The sequence below is a fragment of the Giraffa tippelskirchi genome, chromosome 6 (assembly GCF_054371585.1).
Source record: "Giraffa tippelskirchi isolate mGirTip1 chromosome 6, T2T-mGirTip1v1.2.pri, whole genome shotgun sequence".
In the NCBI taxonomy this organism is placed as follows: Eukaryota; Metazoa; Chordata; class Mammalia; order Artiodactyla; family Giraffidae; genus Giraffa; species Giraffa tippelskirchi.
In genome coordinates this window covers 8,076,853-8,104,778 of record NC_137280.1, presented here as the reverse complement: position 1 = coordinate 8,104,778, position 27,926 = coordinate 8,076,853, and the positions used below count along the sequence as shown (strand labels likewise).

Sequence of the window (27,926 nt, the reverse complement as noted above, 5' to 3'; positions counted from 1 at the left end):
CCGCAACACTCTGTGATCATTGCACAAGCCCGAATAAAGCAAATGATGAACTCATACGTGCCAAAGGCTTAGAGTACAGGGCTTTTCTTCAATACTAGACTAAAGAAAGCCTTTGTGACTGTGATTCCAAACTGTAGTATATAAAATGAAAGTGGGTGATTGTTCAAAAATTCTTAGTCTAAATTCACCCCAAAGAAATTCTGATCCTCTAGATTTGGGGTAGAGTGCTTAACTCTATGTATGTAGAAAATACCCATAGTGATTCTTGTGCAGATATTGTAAGGATCACATTTCAACCAAGATTTAGGAGAGACCTGACACCATCATTTGCTTGGTTTTAATTAAATAAGCCTCTACTCTGGTGAGACTCACACTACTTCCATCTTTTCATTGGCAGAGTGGAAAGGAGTGATTGAAAAACTAGGTTCATGCAAGATACAAGTAGTATGTCAATTCTGTTTTTGGCAGTTACACTACTACTGTTAAATTTTAGTTCCAGAGCCAAAGCGAAAGGCATGGGTCCAAGCTCCAAGAAAAGCTGATATATGGGAAGAACTGTGTTTGACTTCATGAACACCAGTTAGTTCCACCACGTCTGTGTCTTTGGAGTGGGGTGATGAGGGGAGGGCCCTGGTCATCCACGCAAGCTTAAGGCACATTGCTCAGCCTGTATCCCCAAACCACATCACCATTCTCATCCCTGCCCTCAGCAGCACCCTCAACTCCAGACAGAGTTCTAACCAATCTTCCACGTGGTGCTAGTGGTCAAGAACCTGTCTGCCAATGTGGGAGATGTAAGAGACACAGGTTCCATCCCTGGATCGGGAATATCCCCTGGAGGAAGGCATGTCAATCCACTCTGGTATTCTTGCCTGGAGATTCCCACGGACAGAGAATCTTGGCAGGCTACAGTCCATAGTGTCACACAGGGTTAGACATGATGGAAGCAACCAACTTTCATCAAAATTTATTCTGTTCTTTGTTTTCTCTGGCGCTTGATGACAATGTCATGTGTGTGTGTGTTAGTCACTCAGTCGTGTCCTACTCTTTGCGACCCCATGGACTGTAGCCCGCCAGTCTCCTCTGTCCATGGAATTCTCCAGGCAAGAATACTGGAGTGAGTGGCCATTGCCTTCTCCAGGGGATCTTCCAGACCCAGAGATCGAACACAGGTCTCCCGCACTGCAGACAGATTCTTTACCATCTGAGCCACCAGGGAAGCCCAACAATGTCATAAGCTTATCAAATGGATTAGTTCTCTCTAGGACTAACACAGTGCATTGCAGGGCTTACACGTATTCTTCCTCTCTTATAACATTTACTCCACCCTAAATGAGTGCGGCAGCCCACGGGGCCGCAAAGAGTCAGACGTGACTGAGCGACTGAAGAACAGCAACGTGGTTAATGCTGAGAATCTCAGGCCTCGTGGAAGAATAACATTGCAAAACAATTAGCCTCCAACTAAAACAAATTAATGAATTTTAAAAAAGAATAATGAAGTATATGTTGGGACCCAGAAGACAGCTAGAGAGCCCTAAAATCATGGGGTCGGGCACGCTAGCCAACTTTCCCCTCATCTGCTCAACTACCTGCCTTTACCCCAGCTTCTCCTCCCCCTAAAGCCGTCCCGTGGCCGGGCCTGGCATCCACTGCCCCCCCCCCACACTCTCTCAGGCTTCATCAGCCCGAGGAAGGGCACCTTTGTTTAACAACAGATCTCTCACTATTACTACAAATCCAAGAAAATAGGGAGCACAGTAAGCTTGAGAACTCTGTAGGATATAAATCAAGGTGTGGAAGTGTGGAAATAGGGGTGTTACATATGGAAGTTGAGGAAAACAAACTCTAGTCTAAAAGAATCTGCCTTTCCTCACTTTTCTACCCTCATCAGGCCAAAACTGCTTCAAAACCAGGAAGGGGAAAAAGGCAGCTCTAGTAGCAAAGGAGATAAAGACACAATCCCAGCTTTTTTAATTGAATCATTTTATTTTTTAATGCAACAATTGTTCTTGTTAAGCATAAATTCTCACTAGACTTACTTATTAGCCAATTTCTAAATGTGGCCATAAAAACACAAGGTAACAAAAAATAGGGAAAAAAATACTAAAAAGCTTTCTATACTTAGCGGAGAGAATGGTCTTTATTATTAAGGAGAGAAAGGAAATAAGTTTGACCAAAATGACCTTCCTAGTGTGGAATCAGTAGAAAATCAGTGAGGATTTTTACATAATGGGCACCCCAAAAGCCATCATTTCACAGCACTTAGCTCATTTGTGCAGCAACCTGCTATTCTTTTCTTCCTAGTAAACAAAAAAACAACAAAAACGTGGAAAGCTCTCACCGCAGTTAGCATCAGGGCTCTGTTCTGCGTCTGTCTCTGTGACAGCTGGTAGAATTAAGCACATCTCTGTTGTTATTTTCTTTAAAACAATATGACAGTTAAAGGAAAGCTAACTAACTCAATTCTATCTTTATAACAGGATGGCCAATCCTTAGAAACCATCACCAGAATATAATGTCTCAGCTTTCGAATAGCCATTGATATACTGCAAACCCATTCCTGACCACTGCGCTATGTTTCACAGCCAGAATCTCATCTCAGTAGCCAGATGTGGCTTAATATCTATGCTAAGCTACAGTCTCTAGCATTAAAATACTTTAGCCAGACAGTTCACAATTATTTATCATGTTTTTGATGCAAAAGCATTATGTTAAACATTGGGTCAGCCAAAAAGTTCACATGGGTTTTTTGTAACATCTTACAGAAAAACCCAAATGAACGTTTTAGCCAACCTAACCTATAAAATTCTAGCAAGCCTAATTTTCAGACATAAAAAGGAAGTTTTAATTTAGAAGAAATTTATAACTCCCTGCTATGGACTTGTGTTTCCCTAACCCCCAGTGTAACTGTATGTGGAGGCTGAGCATACGGGGAAGTAATAAAGGTTAAATAAGGCCATAAGGGTGAAGACCTAAGCTTACAGGATTATAGGATCCTTCAGAAGAGAAACCAGAGAGCACTCTCTTTCCAACACGTGAGGGCATGTGAGGGCAGCAAGAAGGTAGCTGTCTGCAAGACACAAAACAAGCTCTCACCAGAAGCTGAGTCAGGCGCTACTTTGGTCTTTGACTTCCCAGCCTACTGAATTTTGAAAGATAAATGTCTATGGTTTAGTTCTCCGGTCTGTGCTATTTTATTAGAGGAGCCTGAGCTTACTAAGACATTCTCATCAGTCACTATGCCCGCCACTCTATCTTGGGACATGACACCCACCTTCTGCCATACATCTTATCCTCTTTCCTTAATTTATTCCTATTTTCAGCACATATTTTCGTTTAACTTAAAATAAAGGTATTTAAAAGTTATTCCATTTATTTTGTCTTCCCCAGTAAGAATGTCAGCTCCATAAGGGCAGGGATTTTTCTTTTTTTTCCTGCTTTATTCACTGCCATATCTCCAACACCTGGAAGAGAGCCTTATCTTCTTGTTCTTTGAGCAGTAACCCTTAAAATGCTGGAGAATATTGAACTCAGCCTAGAAACTCAGAAAAGACAAACAACAGTATATAAACGAAGAGCCAAACAAATTAACAAATTAAATTACATATTAATTAAAATTAGAACAAGAAAGGATTTGAACTTGATGTTTAAAGGACTGCATAAAAGTAGTGTTGCAGCAAAAAGTAGCTTTATTAAACTTCTGTAAATTGACACAAAACACTTTACAATTTTAGGCTGAAATTTTGTAAGAATAAATTACAAAGATTATTGAATCCAGTAATTTTCAACACTTAATACTCTGTAGGTCAGTCTAAGTAAGCAAAGTGTACTATTTGCTCTTCAGTAAGTACTTTGAAATAATAGACAGAAATCCATTTAAACACAGTAATCATATTTCAGTTTATTTTCCATGTAAATCGGTTGTTATATGCTGAGTCAGTGCAAAGGATTATTTAAAAAGTAATTAAATGTATTGAAAAACATAAAAATGTAAGTGTGATATATCAGATGATATGATTTGTAACTAAAAATCTCTAGATTGTGCAAGCCTCAGTAAACTCCCTATTGAAAAACTGGCAACAAAATCACCATCAAAAGGATAGTCTATGTTGAATTAGATGATCATCCCACAGAATGTAGAACATACACCTCCAGTCATATGTACATTCAAAACATATTAACATATTTGGGTAAACACTAAATGTCAAACATCATCCATACAGGGTATTAACACATTAACATTTTCATTAAAAAAGAGAGATCTCTTTTCTCATTACATTACACATTTACACAATAGAGATCTGTCAAATAAATTACTGTAAAGTAATTCAAGTTAGACTTTTAACACTAGAATCATACAATTGGGGGTAAATAATCTTTAAAATGAAAGACAAATGGTAAATTAGGACATTTAATCTATATAAATGTAATATTAACACTTGTTTCCTAGTTGTTTCCTAGTTACTTGCTTTATGGTTAATTTGTATGTTGTATGTCACTCTGTTAAGTCCTTAACAATCTTATAGGTCAGTTTTAATTTTTCCCTATTTTATTTTACCATAAGTAATATATAAGTAGTTTATCATACACAAAAATAAGTAGTCTCATAAAAATAGTTCAACATGATTAGAAACATTCTAGCCTCAGGACCTTATTGTAGTTTTTCTGTTGTCAATAACTGTTTTGAAATAAACATTTATATTTTAGGATCTTGTGTGTGTAAACTCATATTGAATTATTGGGCTCTCAAAACTTAATTCCAGGGAGTTCCTCCAGGTCTACAGTCACTATGACCTTAGCATGCAAGATAAGCCTTAGAACAAAGGGTTTATGGTACCTTTGTTTTGATCTTCTTTTACTTTGAAGACAATAATATTTGATAAAAGTTATGACTTTAAAGTTTTATCCATTAAATATCTACTATAAACACTGAAATGCATTCAAATACATTTTCTCAAGCAACTGTGTGCTAGCTTCAATAAAAAATAGAAGAAACTATCCATTGATTAACTGTAATGATTTTAATTCCATCTACAGTCCATAATCTCTAACAAATTAGAAAATGTCTACAGTGCATAAATTTAATAATAGGCCAAAGTTGCATAGAAATACATCAATTTATGTGCCCGTGACCAATGGATTAGAGACGGTGACTGTTGCCACCCTCCACAACTGGAATAATTTAATCAGACAAAGCAGAGTGAAATTCCTCTTTTTAAGGAAAGTTTACTTTCAACTATTACTTCCATCTTTTCTTGGAACAGTATTTGATGGGAAGGAAAATTGGCTTCACTCATTTCATTCCAAATTAGTGATGAAGGGATTGAGGCTTCCTGTGGGACAAAAACTATCTTTGTATTTCATGTCAGTCAAAATTAACATAGCTAAATAAGTTATAAAAATTTGAAATGTTTATTATCCCCCTTTTACTTTGTCTGCTTAGGATTTAATGGTAAAAACAAGGGCCATATGAATGTTTGTTATACATTTGCTAGGGACCATTACATCACTTGGCAGGTATTAGAATTTTCTCTTACAGATGTCCAGGAAAACACCTAAATGACCTAAAATTAAAACCTTTTAATTTTGTTTGCAAACTCTTTCTCAAACTCACTTCCAAGTACTTGGCTTTTTGTTAACTGGTAATTTCTAGAACAGCTAAAATGCCTTAAGATTAATGCATGTATCTATACCTATTTTTGAAAGCAATATTTCTTCATAGGTAAATCAAATTACTAGGTAAACATATGAAACTATGTGATTTAAAATATATGTAGAAACATGAAAACAATAACTTATACAAGTAAGCCTAGCCTGTAGTTTTACTTGTCAATTACTCTGTTGATTTAGTGGGTTTACAGATAAGCATTTATCTAAGCTCTTCTCTAACAAAAGAAAAAAAAAAAGCATTCTGTGGAGATCTATCTATCTTAGACAGATAAATGTATTATATTATATTGACTATCTCTCTGAAATAGGAAAGTCTCAAACTACTATAGCTAATCCTACACTGGAATAGCACAAAGTTATTCTGCTGGTGATATTTTCTCATCTATAAATCATATTTGTGAAAAAACATAAAATGTGCAACTTCCACATTTTCTGGTTCAACAAAACTTAAGCTGAAAATGGAGACTTTTATGGGTGGGGATGTGCAAACTAGGGCTAAGGTCTGAAGATCCCAAACATTTTTAATAGTCACAACAAAAACCAAAGTCAAGAACTTGATTTCACTGGGATACTAGTGATGTAAAAACATTCCTGAAGACTTCCATGCATGGAAAGATATGAAGAAGAATGGTTTCCAATTTGTCATTTGTTTTTGTTTGACTTATTTTCTGTGAATTTCGTATCATATTATATGAATATTTCATGGCTTATTGATATTTAATGGCTTTTTTGGTGGGGGAAAATGGCACACTTGATAAGTTGTTTCTTTGTATTAGTTACATATGATCCTGCATTTTTACAAATGACTTGCAAATGTTCTAAATCTCCTATAATAGGACAAAGTACTTCTCACTTTTACAAATCAACTTATAACAAAACTAAACTAACACAAAATATTGTGGTATAAATAAAGGAAATAAATCCATGTTTATCTTTCAGTACACAAAAACTAAATGCATACTGATTTTTATAAAATAACTATACAGTAACCTACAAAGTGAATTTACTGACTGACAAAGATTAGATAAAATTGTTGGCAAACCTTGAGCAGTGGTTATGCAGTTACAAAGTTACACACATGTCGTAAAGGTCATTTGTAGGTTGTACACAACGAAAAAATTTGTGCAAAACACTTGACTATGGCCTTTTCAGGGAAGTTGCTAAAGAAAAGAACGGTACTGCAGCAAAAGAGTCTCAGATTTCACTGGGGTCACTGAGGATGCTCATATTCTGAAACAGAAGAGGAAGAAATTAGCGCTTCCTACTTGTTGCTTTCTTGTTTAGTCTCTAAGTGCGTGTCCGACTCTTTCGCGACCCCACGGACGACCCCTGGACTGCAGCTGGCCGGGCTCGTCTGTCTGTGGGATTTTCCAGGCAAGAGTACTGGGTTTGTTTTGTGTGTGTGCCTATGCTCAGTCACTCAGTCAGGTCTGACTCTTTGCGACCGTGCAGATTGCAACCTGCCAGGCTCCTGTGTCCATGGAATTTTTTAGGCAAGAATACTGGAGTGGGTTGCCATTTCCTCCTCCAGGGGCTCTTCCCGACCCAGGGATTGAACCTGCGTTTCCTGGGGCTGTTGCATTGGCAGGCGGATTCTTTACCACTGAGCCACCTGGAAAGCCCCACTTGCTACTTAACTTGAAGTTGATAACCTTAGGTAAAAGAACATTAGAAACTGAAGCAAGCTGTCTAGTCAAGCTAAGAAAATGGATATTCTCCGAGGCATCAGAGGATAGAAGTTGATAGCTCCAAGTGCCAGGTCAGACTGCTGACTTTGAAACTGGCTCTACCACTTACAAATAGTATAACTTCCCTGAGCCTCAGTTTCCTCATTTCTAACAATAGGTTAAATAATAGTATCTACTTCGTAAGCTTGTGGTGAGTTTAGTGAAGAAATATAGGTAAAGCTCTTAGCATAGTCTTGGAATATAATGAGCAATCAATGAATGTTCATAATACATAATTTTTAGTAGTAGTAGTAGTAGTAGAAATAATAATAGCATTATTATTTTTTAATTTTTATTACTTTGTAAATGCATACTGTTCTGGTTGCATGTAATGAGGATGATCCAGGAAGACAATAAATGCTGTTCCAGGAATAAGGAAAGGCAAAACAATTCAAGATAAAAATATATATATATTGTGGGAAATCAAATTTCTAGGAATAGTTCTAAAATTAACCATAAAGCCCAGTATTAGAAGATAACTTTGACACTTCAGACCATGTGAGTTCTGGGTTCTCCAAATAGTATTTTCAAAAATGGCAATATGAGCTTAGAGTAAAGGGTATCAGAGCAGTTAAAAGCTATTTGGTTACATTTAGAGTTCTTGTATTTGACAGAGGCAGATTCCAACTTCCAGGATAGTGGATCCTGGAAGATGCACTTATTTTATAATCAAGCAGTTAGCACTTAATAGGTGATCACCAGATCCTTTAAACAGTGATATTGCTGGAAACTCCAAATTCTTAAACAATGTTCATAAGTTGTCCAAAAAAGGAATGAAAAAATTTCTTTGCTTGTAGCAGAGGACTCTGAGGAAGGGACACATTTTAATAGGTTTTTAGATGCAAATGGGACAATACTCTAATATAAAAATCACAAAACCCTTGATTCTACATTCCAATTTTCTTATGATTCTGGCACACCAACTTGTTCAACTCACCTTATTTAAATGCATGTTACTTATCGCAGCAGACACTGATTCAAAAAAAATTGGTTTCTCTGAATCTAGGTTTCCACAGTATTTCATTGCTTTGATCAAGGAAGCTATAAGAAAGCACAAGTGATATAAGGATTCATGGAGCAGCAGAAGGATCAGGTCCAGTATTAGTCAAGGATACTCCCTTACCTGTGCAATGCACCAAGGACACATCCACACTCCTGTTCTTACAGTCCGTGTAAACCTGGAAGAATTAAAATAATACACCCATAATTAATTCAGGATAGCTGACAGGAAGAAATAAGAAGCTCAGAAGGGAGAATTTCTAATTTAAAAAAAAATGATGCTGCACCACCAGGGGTGGCACTGTACCGCAGTCAGGCGTACTCGGACTCACTTCTAAAAGAGATGGTCTTCGCGAAGGAAGCTGAATGCCAGCAAGGCATTTACCTTTTATGTAACTCAGTTTTGCTGCTTACATTTTCCACTATATTTAATAAAAATAAACACACCACCTTTCCTTCCCTGTAAGAATCATATAAAATTGTTTTCAACCGTCTTATTGGAAGTCAAGGACCCATTTGTGAAAATGATGAAATCTTCTTACTTTAATGTTTTGCTATTTATATATATTCATGGTGTCTCTAAACTCCAGCCATGGATGGAAAATTGAAAACCCCACTACAATCAAAGTCAAGTTTGATGCCCACCTTCCATTTTTATGGTCCATCAAGATGAGAGATCCTAACTAATTTTCTTGGCATACTGCAGGGTCCTGCCTTCTTTAAGTCCTAGAAATTCTCAAGTAGTAGCAACTTGAGCAAGCAAATACTTAAAATCCAGATCCTAGAACTAGTTATCCAGACAAGATGTGGACCCAGAATTTGTCTATCTTTAAAGTCTATGTTCTTAACACACATATCATAATTTACTGTAATCATAATGAAATAAACAGTGATAAGGAAACTAAAAGTGGTAAACTAATACAAAATGGCTGGTTGTTAGTATACAGAAGCAAAAATGTCACTTTCTTCAAATTTATGCATCAGTTGATTTATTCCTTCATTCTATTGTGCAGCATTTTTAAATAAGACAAATTTAAAAAATTTTCTGTCTTAGCATTCCCAGTACTTAGATTATTTGAATTCCTCTGAACTTTTAACCTTAGATCTTAAACTCAGTGGAAATAGTTAACCACTTCCTCATATTTACTAACTCTAAGTCTTTATTTGCAGTATTTAGAGAAGGTAGCTAATAAATACTGGGGTGTATTCAAAAACAAGGTTTAAATACAATTGGATAACAAATATACATAATGGCTTTTCCCAGTAAAAGTACAATCCTAGTCTAGTGTTTCTCAAAACACGAACCTTGTACAATAAACAACCTATGTTGTTTATCATCCATAAACAACCTATGCTGTTTAAAATGAAGATTCCCGGGCCAGGACTAGGATTCAGAAGTCCGTATTTTTTTCCTTCCATTTTTATTGAGTTATAATCGGCATACAGCACTGTATAAGTTTAAGGTGTACAGCATAAGGATTTGACTTGCATACAACCTGAAATGATGACCACGATAATTTTAGTGAACGTTGATCAGCTCATATAGATACAAAATTAAAGAAATAGGAAAAAAGGTATTTTTTCTTTATCACGAGAACTCTCAGGATTTATTCTCTCAACAACTTTCATATGTAGTATAGAACTGTGTTAATTATATTTATGTTATACTTACATCCCAAGTACTTATTTATCTTATAACCAGAAGCTTGCACTTTTAACTGCATTAATCCAATTCCCCCCTTCCTCAGCCCTTGCCTGTTATTACCACAAATCTGATCTCTTTTTCTACGAGTTTTTGTTTCTTTGTTTTTGGAGTATAACTGGCTTACAATACCATGTTAGTTCCTGTTACACAACATAGTGTTTCAATATTTCTAAACATTTCAACCCCATGCTGGATCACAGCCTTGTTGTGGTGAAGGGGCTTGTGTAGCTCAATGAAACTATGAGCCATGCTGTGCAGGGTGATGCAAATGAATTGATCATAGTGAAGAGTTCTAACAAAATGTGGTCCCCTGGAGGAGGAAATGGCAGCCCACTCCAGTCTTCTCGCCACAAGAACTCCATGAACAGTATGAAAAGGCAAAAAGATATGATGCTTGGAAGATGAGCTGCCCGAGTCAGAAAGTATCCAACATACTGCTGGAGAAGAGTGGAGGGCGATTACGAATAGTTCCAGAAAGAAGGAAGCAACTGGGCCAAAGCAGAAACAACACTCAGTTGTGGATGAGTTTGGCGGTGAAAGTAAATGCTATAAAGAACGATATTGCATAGGAACCTGAAATATTAGGTCCATGAATCAAGGTGTGAGATGAAATATTTCCTGCCTTGGTGGGCGAGAAATGTCACAGCCACCAGCAATTTCCAGTCTCCTAATGGGAATGAGGGCTCCCAAAAGGGAACACAGTGCCTGGGATCCAACAGATGCCGCCACACCCCACGACTGCGGAGGAGCCTGGGGGAATACAAGCAGCAGCCATCCACCACAACTGCCGCGCCGTATGGTGAACAGGGAATTAAGGATGTAAACAATCAGGGAACAGGATTTGGCCCCAAATAGCGGAAGTACATATGAAAGGAATAAATTCAGTGAGCCCAGAGGCTTGCATCTTCCCAAACACAGAAGAGTGCTATATTCCTTTACTTGATTTCTAATTTTCCTTACATCACAATAATCTTTGATGTTCAGACTGCCTGCCCCCTTTGTTTCAAACTAGTATATAGCCTGACTCCCCCCTCCCAGCTCTCTGGAGCAGTTTTCTCAAGGCTACAGAGCTGCTGGCTCCTGGGCCACATTCCCACCAAATAAAATAACTCTCTACTTTCAGGTTGTGACTAATTTTTTAGTCGACAAAGGTAAATTGGATATAGTCAAGCAGGAGATGGCAAGAGTAAACATTGACATTTTAGCAATCAGTGAACTGAAATGGACAGGAATGGGACAATACAATTCAGATAACCATTATATCCAACACTGGGGGCAAGAATTCCTTAGGTGTAGCCCTCATAGTAAACAAGAATCTGGAATATAGCACCTGAGTGAACCTCAAGAATGACAGAATGATCTCACTTCATTTCCAAGGCAAACTGTTCAATATCACAGTAGTCCAAGTCTATATCCCAACCACTGATGCTAAAGAAGCTGAAGTTGACTGGTTCTATGAAGACATACAATACCTTCAAGACTAACACCTATATATATATATACACATATATATATAAATACACACACACACACACACAAACACACATATATGTATATGTCCTTTTCATCATAGGAGATTGGAATGCAAAAGTAGGAAGTCAAGATATACTCAGAATAACAGGCAAGTTTGGCCTTGGAGTACAAAATGAAGCACGGCAAAGGCTAACAGTGTTTTACTAAGAGAACACTCTGGTCATAGCAAACATCCTTTTCCAAAAACCTAAGAAATGACTCTACATATGGACATCACCAGATGGTCAATACTGAAATAAGATTGATTATGTTCTTTGCAGCCAAAGTTGGAGAAGCTCTGTATAGTCAGCAAAAACAAGACCTGGAGTTGAGGTGACTGTGGCTCAGATCAAGAGCTACTTACTGCAAAATTCAGGCTTAAATTGAAGAAAGTAGGGAAAATCACTAGGCCATTCAGGAATGACCTAAATCAAATTCCTTATTGTTAAATAGAGAAGGTGACTAATAGATTCAAGGGATAAGAGCTGGTAGATGGAATGCCTGAAGAACTATGGATGGAAGTTCATTACATTGTACAGAAGGCATAACCAAAACAATCCCAAAGAAAAGGAAATGCAGGAAGGACAAAAGCAGAAACGACACTCAGCTGTGGATGTGTCTGGTAGTGAAAGCAAAACCCGATGCTATAAAGAACAATACTGCACAGGAAACTGGAATGTTAGGTCCATGAAACAAGGTAAATTGGATATCGTCAAGCAGGAAAGGGCAAGAGTGAATATAGACATCTTAGGGATCAGTGAACTAAAATGGGCGAGAATGGGTGAATTTAATTCAGATGACCAATATGTCTACTAGTGTTGGCAAGATTCCCATAGAAGAAGTGAAGTAGCCCTCATAATCAATAAAAGAGTTCAAAATGCAGTATTTGGGTGCAATCTCAAAAATGACAGAACGATCTCAATGTGTTTCCAAAGCAAACCATTCAACATCACAATAATCCAAGTCTATGCCCTAACCACCAATGCCGAAGAAGTTGACTGGTTCTATGAAGACCTACAAGATCTTCTAGAACTAACATCAAAAAAGATGTCCTTTTCATCATAGGGCATTGGAATGCAAAAGTAGGGTGTCAAGAGATACCTGGACTAACTGGCAAGTTTGGCTTTGGAGTACAAATTGAAGCAGGGCAAAGGCTAACAGAGTTTTGCCAACAGAACACTTTGGTCATAGCAAACATCCTTTTCCAACAACACAAGAGATAACTCTACATATGGACATCACCAAATGGTCAATACTAAAACCAGATAGATTACATTCTTTGAAGCCAAAGATGGAAAAACTATAGAGTCATAAAAAACAAGACCGTGGCTCAGGTCATCAGCTCCTTATAGCAAAATTCAGGCTTAAACTAAAGAAAGTGAAGAAAACCTATAGGCCATTCAGGAATGACCTAAATAAAATCCCTTACGATTATACATTCAAGGGATTAGATCTGATAGGCTGAGTGCCTGAAGAAGTATGTACAGGATGTAATGACCAAAACCATCCCAAAGAAAAAGAAATGCAAGAAGGCAAAGTGGGTGTCTGAGGAGGCTTTACAAATAGCTGAGGAAAGAAGAGAAGTGAAAAGACAGGGAGAAAGGGAAAGATATAACCAACGGAATGCAGTTCAAGAGAATAGCAAGGAGAGATAAGAGGCTTTTCTCAATGAACAATGAAAAGAGAGAAAAACAATAGAATGGGAAAGACTAGAGGTCCATATAGTCAAAGCTATGGTCTTTCCAGTAGTCATGTACAGATGTACATAGCTTAAAATTCAGCATTTAAAAAACTAAGATCATGGCATCTAGTCTGATCACTTCATGGCAAATAGAAGGGGAAAAAGTAGAAGCAATGACATTTTATTTTCTTGGACTTCAAAATCACTGCAGCCGGTGACTGTAGCCATGAAATTAAAAGACGTAGCTCCTTGGAAGGAAAGTTATGACAAACTGACAAGGTATTCAAAGCAAAGATATCACTTTGCCAGCAAAGGTCCGTATAGTCAACGGTATGGTTTTTCCAGTAGTCAAGTACAGATGTGAGAGTTGGACCATAAAGAAGGCTGAGAGCCAAAAAATTGATGCTTTTGAATTGTGATGCTGTGGAAGACTCTTGGGAGTCCCTTGGACAGCAAGGTGATCAAACCGGTCAATCCTACAGGAAATCAACATTGAATATTCATTGGAAGGATTGTTGCTGAAACTCCAATACTTTAGCCACTTGAGGTGAAGAGCTGATTCACTGGAAAAGACTCTGATGCTGGAAAAGATTAAAGGCAAGAGGAGAAGGGGGTGGCAGAGGATGGGATGGTTTCATAGCATCACCAACTCAATGGACATGAATGTGAGCAAACTTTGGGCGGTAGAGGAAGGCAGAGGAGCCTGCCTGGTCTACTGCAGTCCATGGGGTTGCAAAGAGTTGGACATGACTTAGCAACTGGAAAACAACCACAAATACTTTTCAAAATGATCACTATAGGTTACCATCAGAAGACTACATCTTAAATAAGCTCCCATTGTGATCCTTATAAAAACTGGTTTAACAGTCCTCTTCCAGATCTTGGCAGCACAGTAAATAAAAGTGTGGAACATAGCAGCCCTCCAATGATGAGGGACTATCTGTATCCAGTCTAGATTTAGATGCAAGAAAAGAACTAAGGTGGAACCTTATGCCAAATTATGAGACGATTTTGTGGTGAACGACAAGAATATGAAAACATCAGTCAGTCAGTCAGTTCAGTCGCTCAGTCGTGTTCGACTCTTTGCGACCCCACAGACTGCAGCACGCCAGGCCTTCCTGTCCATCACCAAATCCCGGAGTGTACTCAAACTCATGTCTATTGAGTCGGCAATGCCATCCAACCATCTCATCCTCTGTCGTCCCCTTCTCCTCCCACCTTCAATCTTTCCCAGCATCAGGGTCTTTTCAAATGGGTCAGTTCGTCGCATCAGGTGGCCAAAGGATTGGAGTTTCAGCTTCAACATCAGTCCTTCCAATGAATATTCAGGACTGATTCCTTTAGGATGGACTGGTTGGATCTCCTTGCAGCCCAAGGGACTCTCAAGAGTCTTTTCCAACACCACAGTTCAAAAACATCAATTCTTCGGTGCTCAGCTTTCTTTATAGTCCAACTCTCACATCCATACATGACTACTGGAAAAATCATAGCCTTGATTAGACAGATCTTTGTTGGCAAAGGAATGTCACTGCTTTTTAATATGCTCTATAGCGTGGTCATAACTTGTCTTCCAAGGAGCAAATGTCCTTTAATTTCATGGCTGTAGTCACCAGCTGCAGTGATTTTGGAGCCCAAAAAATAAAGTTTGTCACTGTTTCCACTGTTTCCCCATCTACTTGCCATGAAGTGATGGGACCAGATGCCATGATTTTAAGTTTTCTGAATGCTGAGTTTTAAGCCAACTTTTTCACTCCTCTTTGACTTTCATCATGAGGCTCTTTAATTCTTCTTCACTTTCTGCCATAAGGGTGGTGTCATCTGCATATCTGAGGTTATTGATATTTCTCCTGGCAATCTTGATTCCAGCTTGTGCTTCATCCAGCCCAACATTTCTCATATGTACTCTGCATATATATATAAGTTAAATAATCAAGTTGACAATATACCGCCTTGAGGTACTCCTTTCCCGATTTGGAACCAGTCTGTTTTTCCATGTCCAGTTCAAACTGCTGCTTCCTGACCTGCATACAGATTTCTCAAGAGGCAGGTCAGGTGGTCTGGTATTCCTGTCTCTTTCAGAATTTTCCAGAGTTTGTTGTGGTCCACACAATCAAAAGGCTTTGGCATAGTCAATAAAGCAGAAGTAGATGTTTTTCTGGAACTCTCTTGCTTTTTCAATGATCCAAGGGATGTTGGCAATTTGATCTCTGATTCCTCTGCCTTTTCTAAATCCAGCTTGAACATCTGGAAGTTCACGGTTCACGTATTGCTGAAGCCTGGCTTGGAGAATTTTGAGCATTACTTTACTAGTAGCGTGTGAGATAAGTGCAATTGTGTGGTAGTTTGAGCATTCTTTGGCATTGCTTTTCTTTGGGATTAGAATGAAAATTGGCCTTTTCCAGTCCTGAGGCCACTGCTGAGTTTTCCAGATTTGCTGGCATATTGAGTGCAGCACTTTCACAGCATCATCTTTTAGGATTTGAAATAGCTCAACTGGAATTTCATCACCTCCACTAGCTTTGTTCCTAGTCATGCTTCCTAAGGACTACTTGACTTCACATTACAGGATGTCTGGCTCTAGGTGAGTGATCACACCATTGTGATTATCTGGGTCGTGAAGATCTTTTTTGTATAGTTCTTCTGTTTTTCTGTGTATTCTTGCCACCTCTTCTTAATATCTTCTGCTTCTGTTAGGTCCCTACCATTTCTGTCCTTTATTGAGCCCATCTTTACATAAGAAAAAGGATGACTTACCAAAAAATAGCCACTGGATTTAAGGCCTAGGAAACTTAAACCCAGTTCTTTTGCATAATTTGCTTTTTTGAATATCTACTCGTTCTGAAAGAAAGTCACTCCCTCATTTTTACGAAATGAATAAACTGAGATGCAGACAAGTTAGACAACTTCCTTAACACCTCCCAGTACATGTGCTAGACCCGAGACTATATTCTGACTGTCATATACTTAAGGTGCTCCCTTCACATAACCCCAGTCTATCTTCACAGGAAAACCAGACTAAAGCTGACCTTTGTACTATTTTGAGTTTCAAAGTTTGGACATTTCAAATTTAAATTATGAATGGAGACACGGTTATGCAACACCATGAGGAAATAATCAAAATCTACAAAAGTTCTTCTAAAGACTGCCCTGGTCTTAATTTTTTAAAAGTCAATGTTCAATTTTGACTTTTGGCCATTCTGAGTAACTAATATAAAGACTATCCTATCTTCCATAAGTAAGTAGACAACTGGACAAAATATACAAACTGCTTTCTGGCAATGGGAAGGCAGCAAAGGATTGAGTTCTCTGAGAGAACGGAAACAAATGAGGCCAGCTCTCAGATCATCTCAGCTTTCTGCTGCAAAGCGGTTTGTGGGCCACTACAAACCCGCGCAAAATGATAGGGGAACCCATGCAAAAGGCAGCCATTTTACAGAGCTGAGAACACAGAATTGGCATTCAGGAAGGATCAGGTGGGTACATTTATGAGCAAGAATAATGGAAAGGAGGGAAATACGTAGGGAAAAAGCCCCAGAAATTATCAAAGGCTATGATTCAGTTTTTGACAGAATACAAAGTCTCACACAGCAGGAGACTGTTTGAGGCCAGAGTAAGAGAACCAGTGGGGAGGAAAACAGCCAAGGTGAGGAGAACCAAGTTCCACACAGAGGAAGTAACGGGCGGCTGAGGGCAGCTGAGACACAGACATGGCCTAATCCTCAAGATCCTCCCGCATATTTGGGGTATTGGGGGAGAGGATAAGCGGAAATAAGAAAAGGAGTGCATTCCTTGTTGACTTTGAATTAAAAAAAAAAAAAAAGGAAACGATTATGGAAGCGTCTGTGCGTGTATGTCCTTAGTGGCTCAGTCGTGTCTGACTCTTTGTGACTTCATGGACGGTAGCCCGTCAGGCTTCTCTGTCCGTGGGGATTCTCCAGGAAAGAATACTGGAGTGGGTTGCCATGCCCTCCTCCAGGGGATCTTCCCAACAAAGGAAATGAACTGGGGTCTCCCACATTGCAGGCGGATTCTTTACCATCTGAGCCACCAGGGAAGCCCAGAAATTTCTGAGTTTCCCTTGAATTGGCAAAATTAAGTATTCCATCTGAAAAATGAAGACTAAAGAAATAAAGCTGTTTTATTTTTTGCAACCAGGATTGTGGAGACCCAATGGAGAATGGAGCAAACCACCCCCCTGCACTGGGCATTATTTCAGAGACCAGGAAGGACTTCAGGTCAGACTGTACTCATCCATGTTATGAGAGACCACATCCTGCCATTTGCCCAGGAAGGGACTTTTCTCCTTCTTTCCTTTTATTTTTATTTTTTTAATTGGAGGATACCTGCTTTAAATTTAGACATGTTTGTTTCCGCTGTGCAACATCATGAATCAGCTATAAGTATACATATACTCCCTCCCTTTTAAGCCTCCCTCCCATTCCCATCTCATCCAAACTAGGTCATCTGAGAGCACCAGGTTGAGCCCCCTGTATTATGTAACTTCCCATTAGTTAGTTACCTGTTTTACACAAGTAGAGTAAATATTTAAAAGTTACTCTCTCAATTCATCCCAACTTCTCCTCCTCGTGCTGTGTCCACAAGTCCATTCTCTATATCTATGTCTCATTGCTGCCTTACAAATAGGTTCATCAGTACCATTTTCTAGAGTCCATATATATGCATTAATATATATTTGTTTTTCTCTTTTTGACTTATTTCACTCTGTATAATGGCTCTAGGTTCATCCACCTCAGTTCAACTGACTCAAATGGCTTTTTGAGCCTTTTTTTTTATGACTTTAAAGTCATAAAAGCCATGACTTTTATGGCTGAGTAATATTCCATTGACTATTTGTACCGCAATTTCTTTATCCACTCATCTGTTGATGGACATCTAGGTTGCTTCCATGTCCTGGCTATTGTAAATAGTGCTGAAGTGAACATTGGGGTAAATGTGTATCTTTTTGAATTATGATTTTCTCAGGGCATGTGCCCAGTAGTGAGAGTACTGGGTCATATGGTAGTTTTATTTCTAGTTTTTTATGTTTTTTTTTAAGGAATCTCCATACTATTCTCTAGAGTGGTTCTATCCATTTACATTTCCATCAACAGTGCAAGAGTGTTGCCTTTTCTCCATATCCTTGCCAGCATTTATTGCTTGTAGATTTTTTGATGATGGTCACTCTGACCAGTCTGAGGTGGTATCTCAATGTAGTTTTGATTTCCATTTCTTTAATAATGAGTGATATTGAGCATCTATTCCTGTGTTTGTTGGCCATCTGTATGTCTTCTTTGGAGAGATCTCTCTTTAGGTCTTCTGACCATTTTTTTTGTTTGTTTGTTTGTTTTATTGGGTTTTTTGTTTTCCTGATACTGAGTTCCATGAGCTGATGGTACATTTTGGAAATTAATTCTTTATCAGTTGCTTCATTTGCTATTATTTTTTCCCATTCTAAGGGTTGTCTTTTCATCTTATTTATAGTTTCCTTTGCTGTGAAAAAGCTTATAAGTTTAATTATGTCCCATGGTTTACTTTTATTTCTATTTCCATTAGAAATTAGAAATTTCATTTCCATTATTTCTATTTCTAGGAGGTGGGTAAAAGAGGATCTTGCTGCAATTTATGTCAGTGTTGTATCTATGTTTTCCTCTCAGTTTTATAGTTTCTAGCCCTACATTTAGGTCTTTAATACATTTTGAGTATATTTTCATGTATAGTGTTAGGAAGTGTTCAAATTTCATTCATTTGCATGTAAATGTCCAGTTTTCCCAGCACCACTTACTGACAAAATTATCATTTATCCATTGTACATTTTTGCCTCCTTGTCCAAAAGAAGGTGTCCATAGGCATGTAGGTTTATCTCAGGACTTTCTTTCTTGTTCCTTTGACACATGCTTTTGTTTTTGTGCCAGTACTGTACTGTCTTGATTACTGTAGCTTTGTAGTATAGTCAAACATCAGGAAGATTGATTCTTCCAACTCGGTTTTTCTTTCTCAAGATTGCTTTGGCTATTTGGGGTCTTTATGTTTCCATACAAATGGTAAAATTATTTGCTTTAGTTTTGTGGAAAATGTCATTAAATCAGTCCGAATATTCTTTGGAAGGATTGAAGCTGAAGCTGAAACTCCAATACTTTGGCCACCTGATGCAAAGAACTGACTCATTTGAAAAGACCTTGAAGCTGGGAAAGATTGAAGGTGGGAGGAGAAGGGGATGACAGAGAATGAGATGGTTGGATGGCATCACTGAGTCGATGGACATGAGTTTGTGTAAGTCCCAGGTGTTGGTGATGGACAGGGAGGCCTGGCATGCTGCAGTCCATGGGGTCACAAAGAGTTAGACATGACCAGAGCAACTGAACTGAACTGAACTGAATGTGATGGCAATTGCATTGAATCTGTAGATTGCCTCAGGTAGTATAGTCATTTTCACAATATTGATTCTTCCAATCCTAGAACATGATTCTCTCTCCATCTGTTTTTATCATCTTTGATTTCTTTCATGAGTATCTTACAATTTTCTGAATACAGGTGTTTTATCTCCTTAGGTAAGTTTATTCCTAGGTATTTTATTCTTTTTGTTGCAATGGTGAATGGGATTGATTCCTTAGTTTCTCTTTTCGATTTTTGGTTATTACTGCATAGGAATGCAAAAGATTTCTGTGTTTTAATTTTGTACGCTGGGACATTACTAAATTCATTGCTTAGCTCTAGTAATGTTAGGGTAGCGTCTTTAGGGTTTTCTACGTGTAGCATCATGTCATCTGCAATCATTGACAGTTTTACTTGTTTTCCAATCTGGATTCTTTTTATTTCTTTTCCTTCTTTGAGTACCATGGCTAGCACTTCCAGAACTGTATAAAATAACAATGGCACCCTGATCTTTTTCCTGATCATAAAGGAAATGCTCTCATTTTTTCACAATTGAGAATAATGTTCGCTGTGTCTGTTGTATATGGCCTTTATTGTGTTGAGGTAGGTTCTTTATATGCCAGTTTTCTGAAGAGTTTCTATTATAAATGGGTATTGAATATTGTTGAAAGCTTTCTTTGCATCTGAGAGGTCATATGGTTTTTATCTTTCAATTTGTTACTATGGTGTATCACACCGATTTATTTGCATAAATTGAAGAATCTTTGCATCCTTGGAATAAACCCCACTTAATCATGCTGTATGATCATTTTAACGTGTTGTTGCTAATATTACTGTGAGGATTTTTGCACCTATTTTCATCAGTGATATCCACCTGTAATTATTTTGTGTGTGATATCTGTCTGGTTTTGGTATCAGGGTGATGGTGGCCTCATAGAATGAGTTTGGGAGTTTTCCTCCCTCTGCAATTTTCTGGAAGAGTTTGAGCAGGATAGGTGTTAGCTCTTCTCTAAAAGTTTGCTACTTTTTGCCTTTTAAGCCATTTGGCCCTAGGCTATTGTTTGTTGGAAGATTTTTGATCACAGTTTCAATTTCACTGCTTGTGATTGGTTTGTTCCTATTTTCTTTTTCTTCCTGTTTCAGTCTTGGAAGGTTGTACTTTTTTAAGAATTTGCCTGTTTCTTCCAGGTTGTCCATTTTATTGACATATAATTGCTCATAATACTCTTTTTTGATCCTTTCTATTTTTGTGTTGTCACAACTTCTTCATTTCTAATTTTCTTGTTTTGAATTTTCTCCTTTTTTTTCTTGATAATTCTGGCTAATGGTTTGTCAAGTTTGTTTATCTTCTCAAAGAAGCAGCTTGTTTTGATTAATATTCAGCATTGTTTCCTTCATTTTTTTAATTTACTTCTGCTCTGATCTTCATCTGAGCAGAAGTAAATAAAAAGATGGTAAAGAATCTGCCTGCAGTGCAGGAGTCCAAGGTCCAATCCCTGGTTTGGGAAAATCCCCTGGAGAAGGGAATGGAAACCCACTCTGCTATTCTTGCCTGGAGAATTTCATGGACAGAGGAGCCTGGAGAGCTATAGTCCATGGCATCACAGAGTCGGACATTGACTCACAAGAGTCAATCACATGACTGAGAGATTAAAACACTGTACACTGATCTTCATAATTTCTTTCCTTCTACTAACTTTGGTTTTTTTCTTCTTCTTTCTTTGTCTAGTTCCCTTAGGTGTAAGGTTAGGTTGTTTACTTGATATTTTTCTCATTTCCAGAATTAAGCTTGAATTCTGTAAATTTTCCTGTTAACACTGCACGTACTGCATCTCACGTGTTTTGAGTTGTTGTGATTTTGTTGTTTGTTTCTAGGTAATTTTGGATTTCCTCTTGGATTTCTTCAGTGATCTCCTGGTTATTTAGAAGCATATTGCTTAGCCTCCAAGTGGTTTTTGTTTCTTATAGTCTTTTCCTATAATTGATATCTAATCTTATATCATTGTGGTCAGAAAAAAATGCTTGATGCAATTTCAATTTTCTTAAATTTATGGAGGGTTGATTTGTGACCCAAGATTTGATCTATCCTGGAGAATGTTTCATGTGAACTAGAGAAAAAAAAGTTTATTCTACTCCTTTTGCATGGAATGTCCTTTAGATATCAATTAGGTTCATCTGATCCGAAGTGTCATTTAAGGCTTGTGTTTCCTTATCAATTTTCTGTCTGGATGATCTGTCCATTGGCATGAGTGAAGTGTTAAAATCCTCCACTATTTTTGTGTTACTGTTGATTTCCCCTTTTATGTCTGTTAGCATTTGCCTTATACATTGGAGTGCTCCTATGTTGGGTGCATATATATTTATAATTATTATATCATCTTCTTGGATTGATCCCTTGATCAATCCAAGATCCTTCCTTGTCTGTTGTTAAAGTCTTTATTTTTTTTTTTTTTAATTTCCATCTACATGGAAAATCTTTTTCCAGCCTCTCACTTTCAGTCTGTTTGTGTCCCTATGTGGGAAATAGGTCACTTATAAACAACATATGTAGGGGTCTTGCTTTTGTATCCATTCAGCTAGTCTGTGTCTTTTGATTTGAGCATTTAATCCACTTACATTTAAGGTAATTATTGATATGTATGATCCTATTGCCATTTACTTTATTGTTTTGGGTTTGTTTTTGTAGGCCTTTTATTTTGTGTTTCCTGTCTAGAGAAGTTCCTTTAGCATTTGTTGTAAATAAAGCTGGTTTGGTGTTGCTGAGTTCTCTTAACTTTTGCTTGTTTGTAAAGCCTGTATGTTATTTGTCACTTTTCCCTCGCTTCTTGTAATATTGATTTCTTTGTGTTTAATTTTTGTTAGTTTGATGAATATGTGTCTTGGCATGTTTCTCTCTGTGTTTAACCTATGTGGACTCTGTGCTTCCCGGACTCATGTGGCTATTTCCTCTCTAATGTTAGAGAAAGTTTTGACTATACTGTCCTTCAGCATTTTCTCATACACTTTCTCTTTCTCTTCTTCTGGAATCCCTATAATTTGATTGTTGGTGTGCTTCATATCGTCCCAGGTGTCTCTGAGACTGTCCTCGTTTCTTTTCATTTTTCCCTTCATGCTGCTCTGCTTCTACCATGCTCTTCCAGTCCATTTAAACATTCTGCCACCTCAGTTATTATGCTATTGGTTCCCTTTAGTGTATTTCTTGTTTCTCTTATTGTATTGTTCATTGCTGATAATCTGTTCTTTATTTCTCCCATGTTAAACACTTCAAGTATCTTCTCAATCCATGCCTCCATTCTATTTATCTATGCCTCCATTTTATTGCCAAGATTTTGGTTCATCTTTACTATCATTTCTCTGAATTCTTTTTCTAGTAGACACCCTATTTCATCTTCATTTGTTTGGTGTTGTGGCTTTTTACCATGTTCCTTCATCTGATGCAGGTTTCTCTGTTGCTTTTTTTTCTCCATTTCATTTACTGTGTTTGGGGTCTCTTTTCTGAAGGCTGTAAGGCCTTAATTCCTCTTAATTTTGAAGTCTGCCCCCAGTGGGTGGGTTTTGACCAGTCCCTTGTGAAGGTTTCCTGGTAAGAGGACAGATGCTTGTGTTCTGGTGAGTGGAGCTGGATCTTACTCCTCTGAAAGCACTGTCACACCCAGTGGTGTGTTTGGGTGTTTATGAGCTTGGCATGACTTTGGGCAGCCTGTCTACTAACGGGTAGTTTTGTGTTACTGTTTTGTTAATTGTTTGGTATGAGGTGTCAAATACTGGAATTTGCCTGCCTTTAGGTGGGGCCAGGTGTTAGCATTGAGATGGAAGCCTTTGGGAGAGTTCTTGCCAATTAATATTTCACAGACTCAGGAGATCTTTGGCGATCCAACATCCTGAATTTGGACCTTCTACCTTGGAGGTTCAGAATCAACCCCTGACTGGAGCAACAAGACCCCACAAGCCACACAGCACAGAAGAGAAAAGGAAGTAAATAGAAAAAAAAATCAATCAAGCATGCAAACAGAAAGTGAACGGACAGGCAAATCCCCAAGACAAATGATAAAAGTAACACTGAACAGACAAGAACATACATTGAGACTCACACACTCACACTCAAAAAAAGAAAATAAGACAAAAAACTAAAATAAAATTTTAAAAAGTGAAACCACAAAGGAAGAGAGCAACCAAATCAATAAGAAAACCCATAAATGAAAACATACATGATAAACTAGTCTAGAAAAAATTTGGAACCAAAAACATGAAAAAAGTACAATAGAACAAAATACTAGTATAGAAATAGGAAAAAATAAAATAAACTTATTTAAAATTAAAAGCTTCAAAAAAGCAAAAAGTAAGTAAAAAATTAGTATTAAAATAATAATTTAAAAAGAACAATAGAACAAAATGAAAAAAGAGAGAGAGAGAGGGGTGGTAAGAAGACTATTTTCCCGCGGCCTCAGTTCTCAGCTTTCTTGCCACACAGTAAGTTCCAGCTGAAGTGCCTCATCAGAAAGGCCTTCAGTATTTCTAGGAAGGCCTCCAGACCTGCTGTGGGCACTGTGGGGTCAGCTCAAACTCAAACCTGCCCATACTCCAACTTGTACTTGCTTCCAAAGTCCACCATCGCCCCCAAAGTCCACACCCTCAAGCCAGTTGGGATTCAATCTGCGGCTCCTGTGGCTGCATGAGGAAATTCACTGCCTCTTTGGTCAGCCTCTGGGGCTCACGTTGGCTTTGGCCCTGCCTCTGTAGGCTACGCTCTGGTGTCTGTTTCCCACCCGGACAAGACGGGGCAGAAGCAGAGGCTTATTAGACTTCACTTCTCAGCTGGGCTGGGAAGAGGGGGGGATATGGCAGGCACAAGTGGACCGTGCGGAGAGGGCCTGGGGCGGTAACGGCCTTCGGAATGCTGCTGCAGCCTGAGGCAGGTCAAGCACTCTCCCAGGGGAACCGGCCCCGCGTCGTGGGAACCTCAGCAATGCCACGGTGCTCAAGCTCCAGGAAGGTGTGGGCTCTGACTTGTGCCTGCTCGCAGCTTCCTGCACCTGCGAACCCTGGGGTTGGGGCTGCGGTGCTACTCATCCCCTGCCTCTGGCCTCCCACTGGCCTTGACGGCAGCTGGCCAGCCGGCCTGCCTCTGAGACTGCAGACCAGAGCCGTGACTGGTTCTGCCTCTGGCACTCATGCCGGCCTTTGCAGTGGCTGGCCAGTGTGTCCACCTCTGAGGCTGCAGACTGCAGCTGCAGCCAGTCCCACCGCGGGCACTCAGGAGGCGGTGTCCCAACATCTGTAAGCATGCCGAGGTGGAGGCAATGACCTGTTGCCCCTCGGGCAGTCCCAGGCTTTTCCCTCAGCTGTGTCGTACTAGCCCCCTCAGAGTGTCTTCACAGCGTCAATCCCAGCCCTCTCCCTGGGGTCAGACCCCTGAAGCCTGCGCCTCAGCACCCAGCCCCCCTCGCCATGGTGGGCGGCCGTGCAGTCAAGCGTCTCAGGCTGGGAAACGTTGGTCCGCGCCGATTTCTGTGCTGAACTTGCTCTACTTTGCCGTGCACACACCTGTTGCTGTGCTCTCCTCTGAGCTTCCAAAGCTCCACGTGTCCCTGCCTGTGATGCAGTTTCTCAATAATTCAGGCCAGGAATTCAGGTCAGACTGTACCATCTCTGATATGAAAGACCATATCCTGCCATCTTCAGGGCACTTGCTCATGGATGGGGCTTTTCTCCTTCTTTCTAGAAGCCTAGGAGTTGACTGCCCAGCATGTACTATGTCCACTACGTCTCAAATACATATTCTGAGATAATATTGGGATAATCAAAAGTCAGAGTTCAAAAATAATTAGTAGTTATCTGAAAATGTAAAAATTCACGCCCCACGTGAATACCTACTCTACTCCCCTTACACCCTCCATATACACGCACAGCTAGAAACTTCGTGAAATCTCCTGAAAAGAAATCTACAGTAACGGGAGGCATATAGTCTATGTACTTTGGGGAGATGAGCATTGAGACAAGCAGGGTCACGACCTCAGAGTTGAGAAAGGGTCCGGGAAAACACTGTTCCTAAAGAGAAGGGAAAGAATCAGTCCAAACACAAGCTGCACAAATACCTCAACAAGCGTGGAGATTCCAGAATAGTCAGAAAAGGTCAATCCACTGCAATCCAGGATTAAAGAACACTTTGGATTCAGGCAGGGCTGGGTAGCTTCTTCTGTAAGAAGAACAGAGTTGAATCAGAGAGAATTCTTAGAGATTTTCATATTGATTTTGTTGAACATTTGGGAAGATCAACAGTGGCCTAATGTTTAACAAAACCAATTCCAAACACTTTAAACTTTACATTTTCAGTTGGCTACTAATTATTTTTGAACTCTGATTTTTTATTATTCCAATATTATCTCAGGTAATTACTACACAACTTGAGTGCCAAGGATAATATTGGTAAATAACATATCATTAAAAATGAAAGAGAATGGAAATTTACAATAAGAAGATGTCCCTCTGGAGCAACCAGGGAAGGCTTCATACAAAAGTAGCTTTGAAGTTATATTTAATTCTAAAAGTAGAACCAATACAGAGCTGTAAGCCTTCCAATCATATGAACAACTTTAAACACTGATGATAGTTTGAGATCTCAAAATTTTCCTGTCCCATTCAATCAGTATTTATTGGGGGGACTACCCTGGTGGTCCAGTGGCTAGGATACCATGCTCCCAATGCAGGGGTCCAGGTTTGACCTCTGGTCAGGGAGCTAGTCCCACATGCTGCAACTAAGGGTTCACATGCTGCAACCAGAAGTCCACCTGCCACAACTAAAGATCCCACATGCTGCAACAAAGATCTAAGATTCTGTGTGCTGCAACTAAGACCCAGCGCAGCCAAATACATTTAAAAATATATTTTTAAAATTTACTGGGGGCCTCCCACATGCCAGGCACTGTCATAGTGCCTTCTGTCTCCCTTCTTCTCCCAGGAGGAGCTCTGAGGGCAAGCATAGATCCAGGCTATGCTACCACTGGCTCAAAACGGTAAATTAGAACTTCAAGCAAAATGAACAGTGACCACAACTTAGCTCATCCACTGACCACTCAGTAGTAATCATTATCATTCAATATTTGCCTAAAAATTGGACCTAGCTCTACTACAGAAGGGCTCTTTTTTATAGCCTCAGATATAATAGGTCATTGCTATTATCAGAGATTGCAGAGTGGGTTTAAGATCGCAGGAAAAATAAAAATATGAATCCTAGGCAAGGACAAACAGTGGACCGTTGATTGGTATCTATTCCTTTTATCTCCTAGTCTCACCAACAGACACACACAAACACACATACACAGACTGGCACTACACTCATTAGTTTAGAGATACTTTTATTCCATTTTATTTAGAGTTAAGAAGAATTACTAGAGAAACATTAAAAGATTTGCTAAGACATTTGACTCATTATTTGTCTGTGATATGTACTTCCTTGCAAAATTTTTATGATTCATAAACATGTTTTATCCAATTTGGAAACATTTTGTTGAATTTTCAGAGTATAAGAATCTTTAACAATTGAATATCAGATAAGCTTTCCTACAAAAGTTCAATAATCCACATGGCATACATGCATAAAATATATATAATGGATTAGATATATCCTTACAAAGTTAGATATAAAAAGCTTTAGTAAGACTAATTATTTGCAATGTACCATGGAGTTCAAAATTTGAAGGGTTTCTATGCAATACTTCTGAATATATGTTTTAGAAAATAAAACGTATATGATTTTTTAGAAGACAATTCAGTCCAGCTATTTTGACATCTTTTCAGCATGTCAACTGTGTACAAATCTTTTCAAGCTCCACATTTAATGACAGCATGGTGGTAGTTTGGAAATATTTACACCATGGAAATTGGCAAGTGCAACAAATCACGCTTCTCCACCACCCCATGCCATATTCTCCACTCCAAGAGTTTTTTGGATTTACCAACTTATCATTATGTAAATCTGGTTACTCTTACTAAACACAAGGAAAATAATCAGTAATTTTTAAAAAATTCAATAACTTGGATTAAATAAATGACTTAAACCTCTGACATATTTAATAATAGATCTTAAAATGACAGTGATGACAAAATTTGATAACAAAATTAATGAAGTATTTTTTCCATCTCCTTGTAGTCTTTTTATAGTACAGTGCATACAAAAAAGCTAAATCTAAAATTCTTAGTTCAAAAATTTATGTAGAAAAAGTTATCATTAATATCTAATCCACCCAAATTAAATTATTAA

General features: G+C 38.6%; 1 protein-coding gene across 1 annotated transcript in view; it reads right to left on the bottom strand.

Moving 5' to 3' along the window:
- Window positions 1-6,597: 6,597 nt before the first annotated feature.
- Window positions 6,598-27,926, bottom strand: part of SLC26A7 (solute carrier family 26 member 7) — a 138,878-nt gene continuing 117,549 nt past the window's right edge. The window contains exons 17-20 of the mRNA XM_081496849.1: window positions 25,762-25,862; window positions 8,521-8,575; window positions 8,335-8,438; window positions 6,598-6,900 (exon numbers count right to left, since the gene is read on the bottom strand). Coding sequence (XP_081352975.1) covers window positions 6,865-6,900; window positions 8,335-8,438; window positions 8,521-8,575; window positions 25,762-25,862 — 296 coding nt within the window. The 3' untranslated portion in view covers window positions 6,598-6,864. The remainder of the gene's footprint in view (window positions 6,901-8,334; window positions 8,439-8,520; window positions 8,576-25,761; window positions 25,863-27,926) is intronic.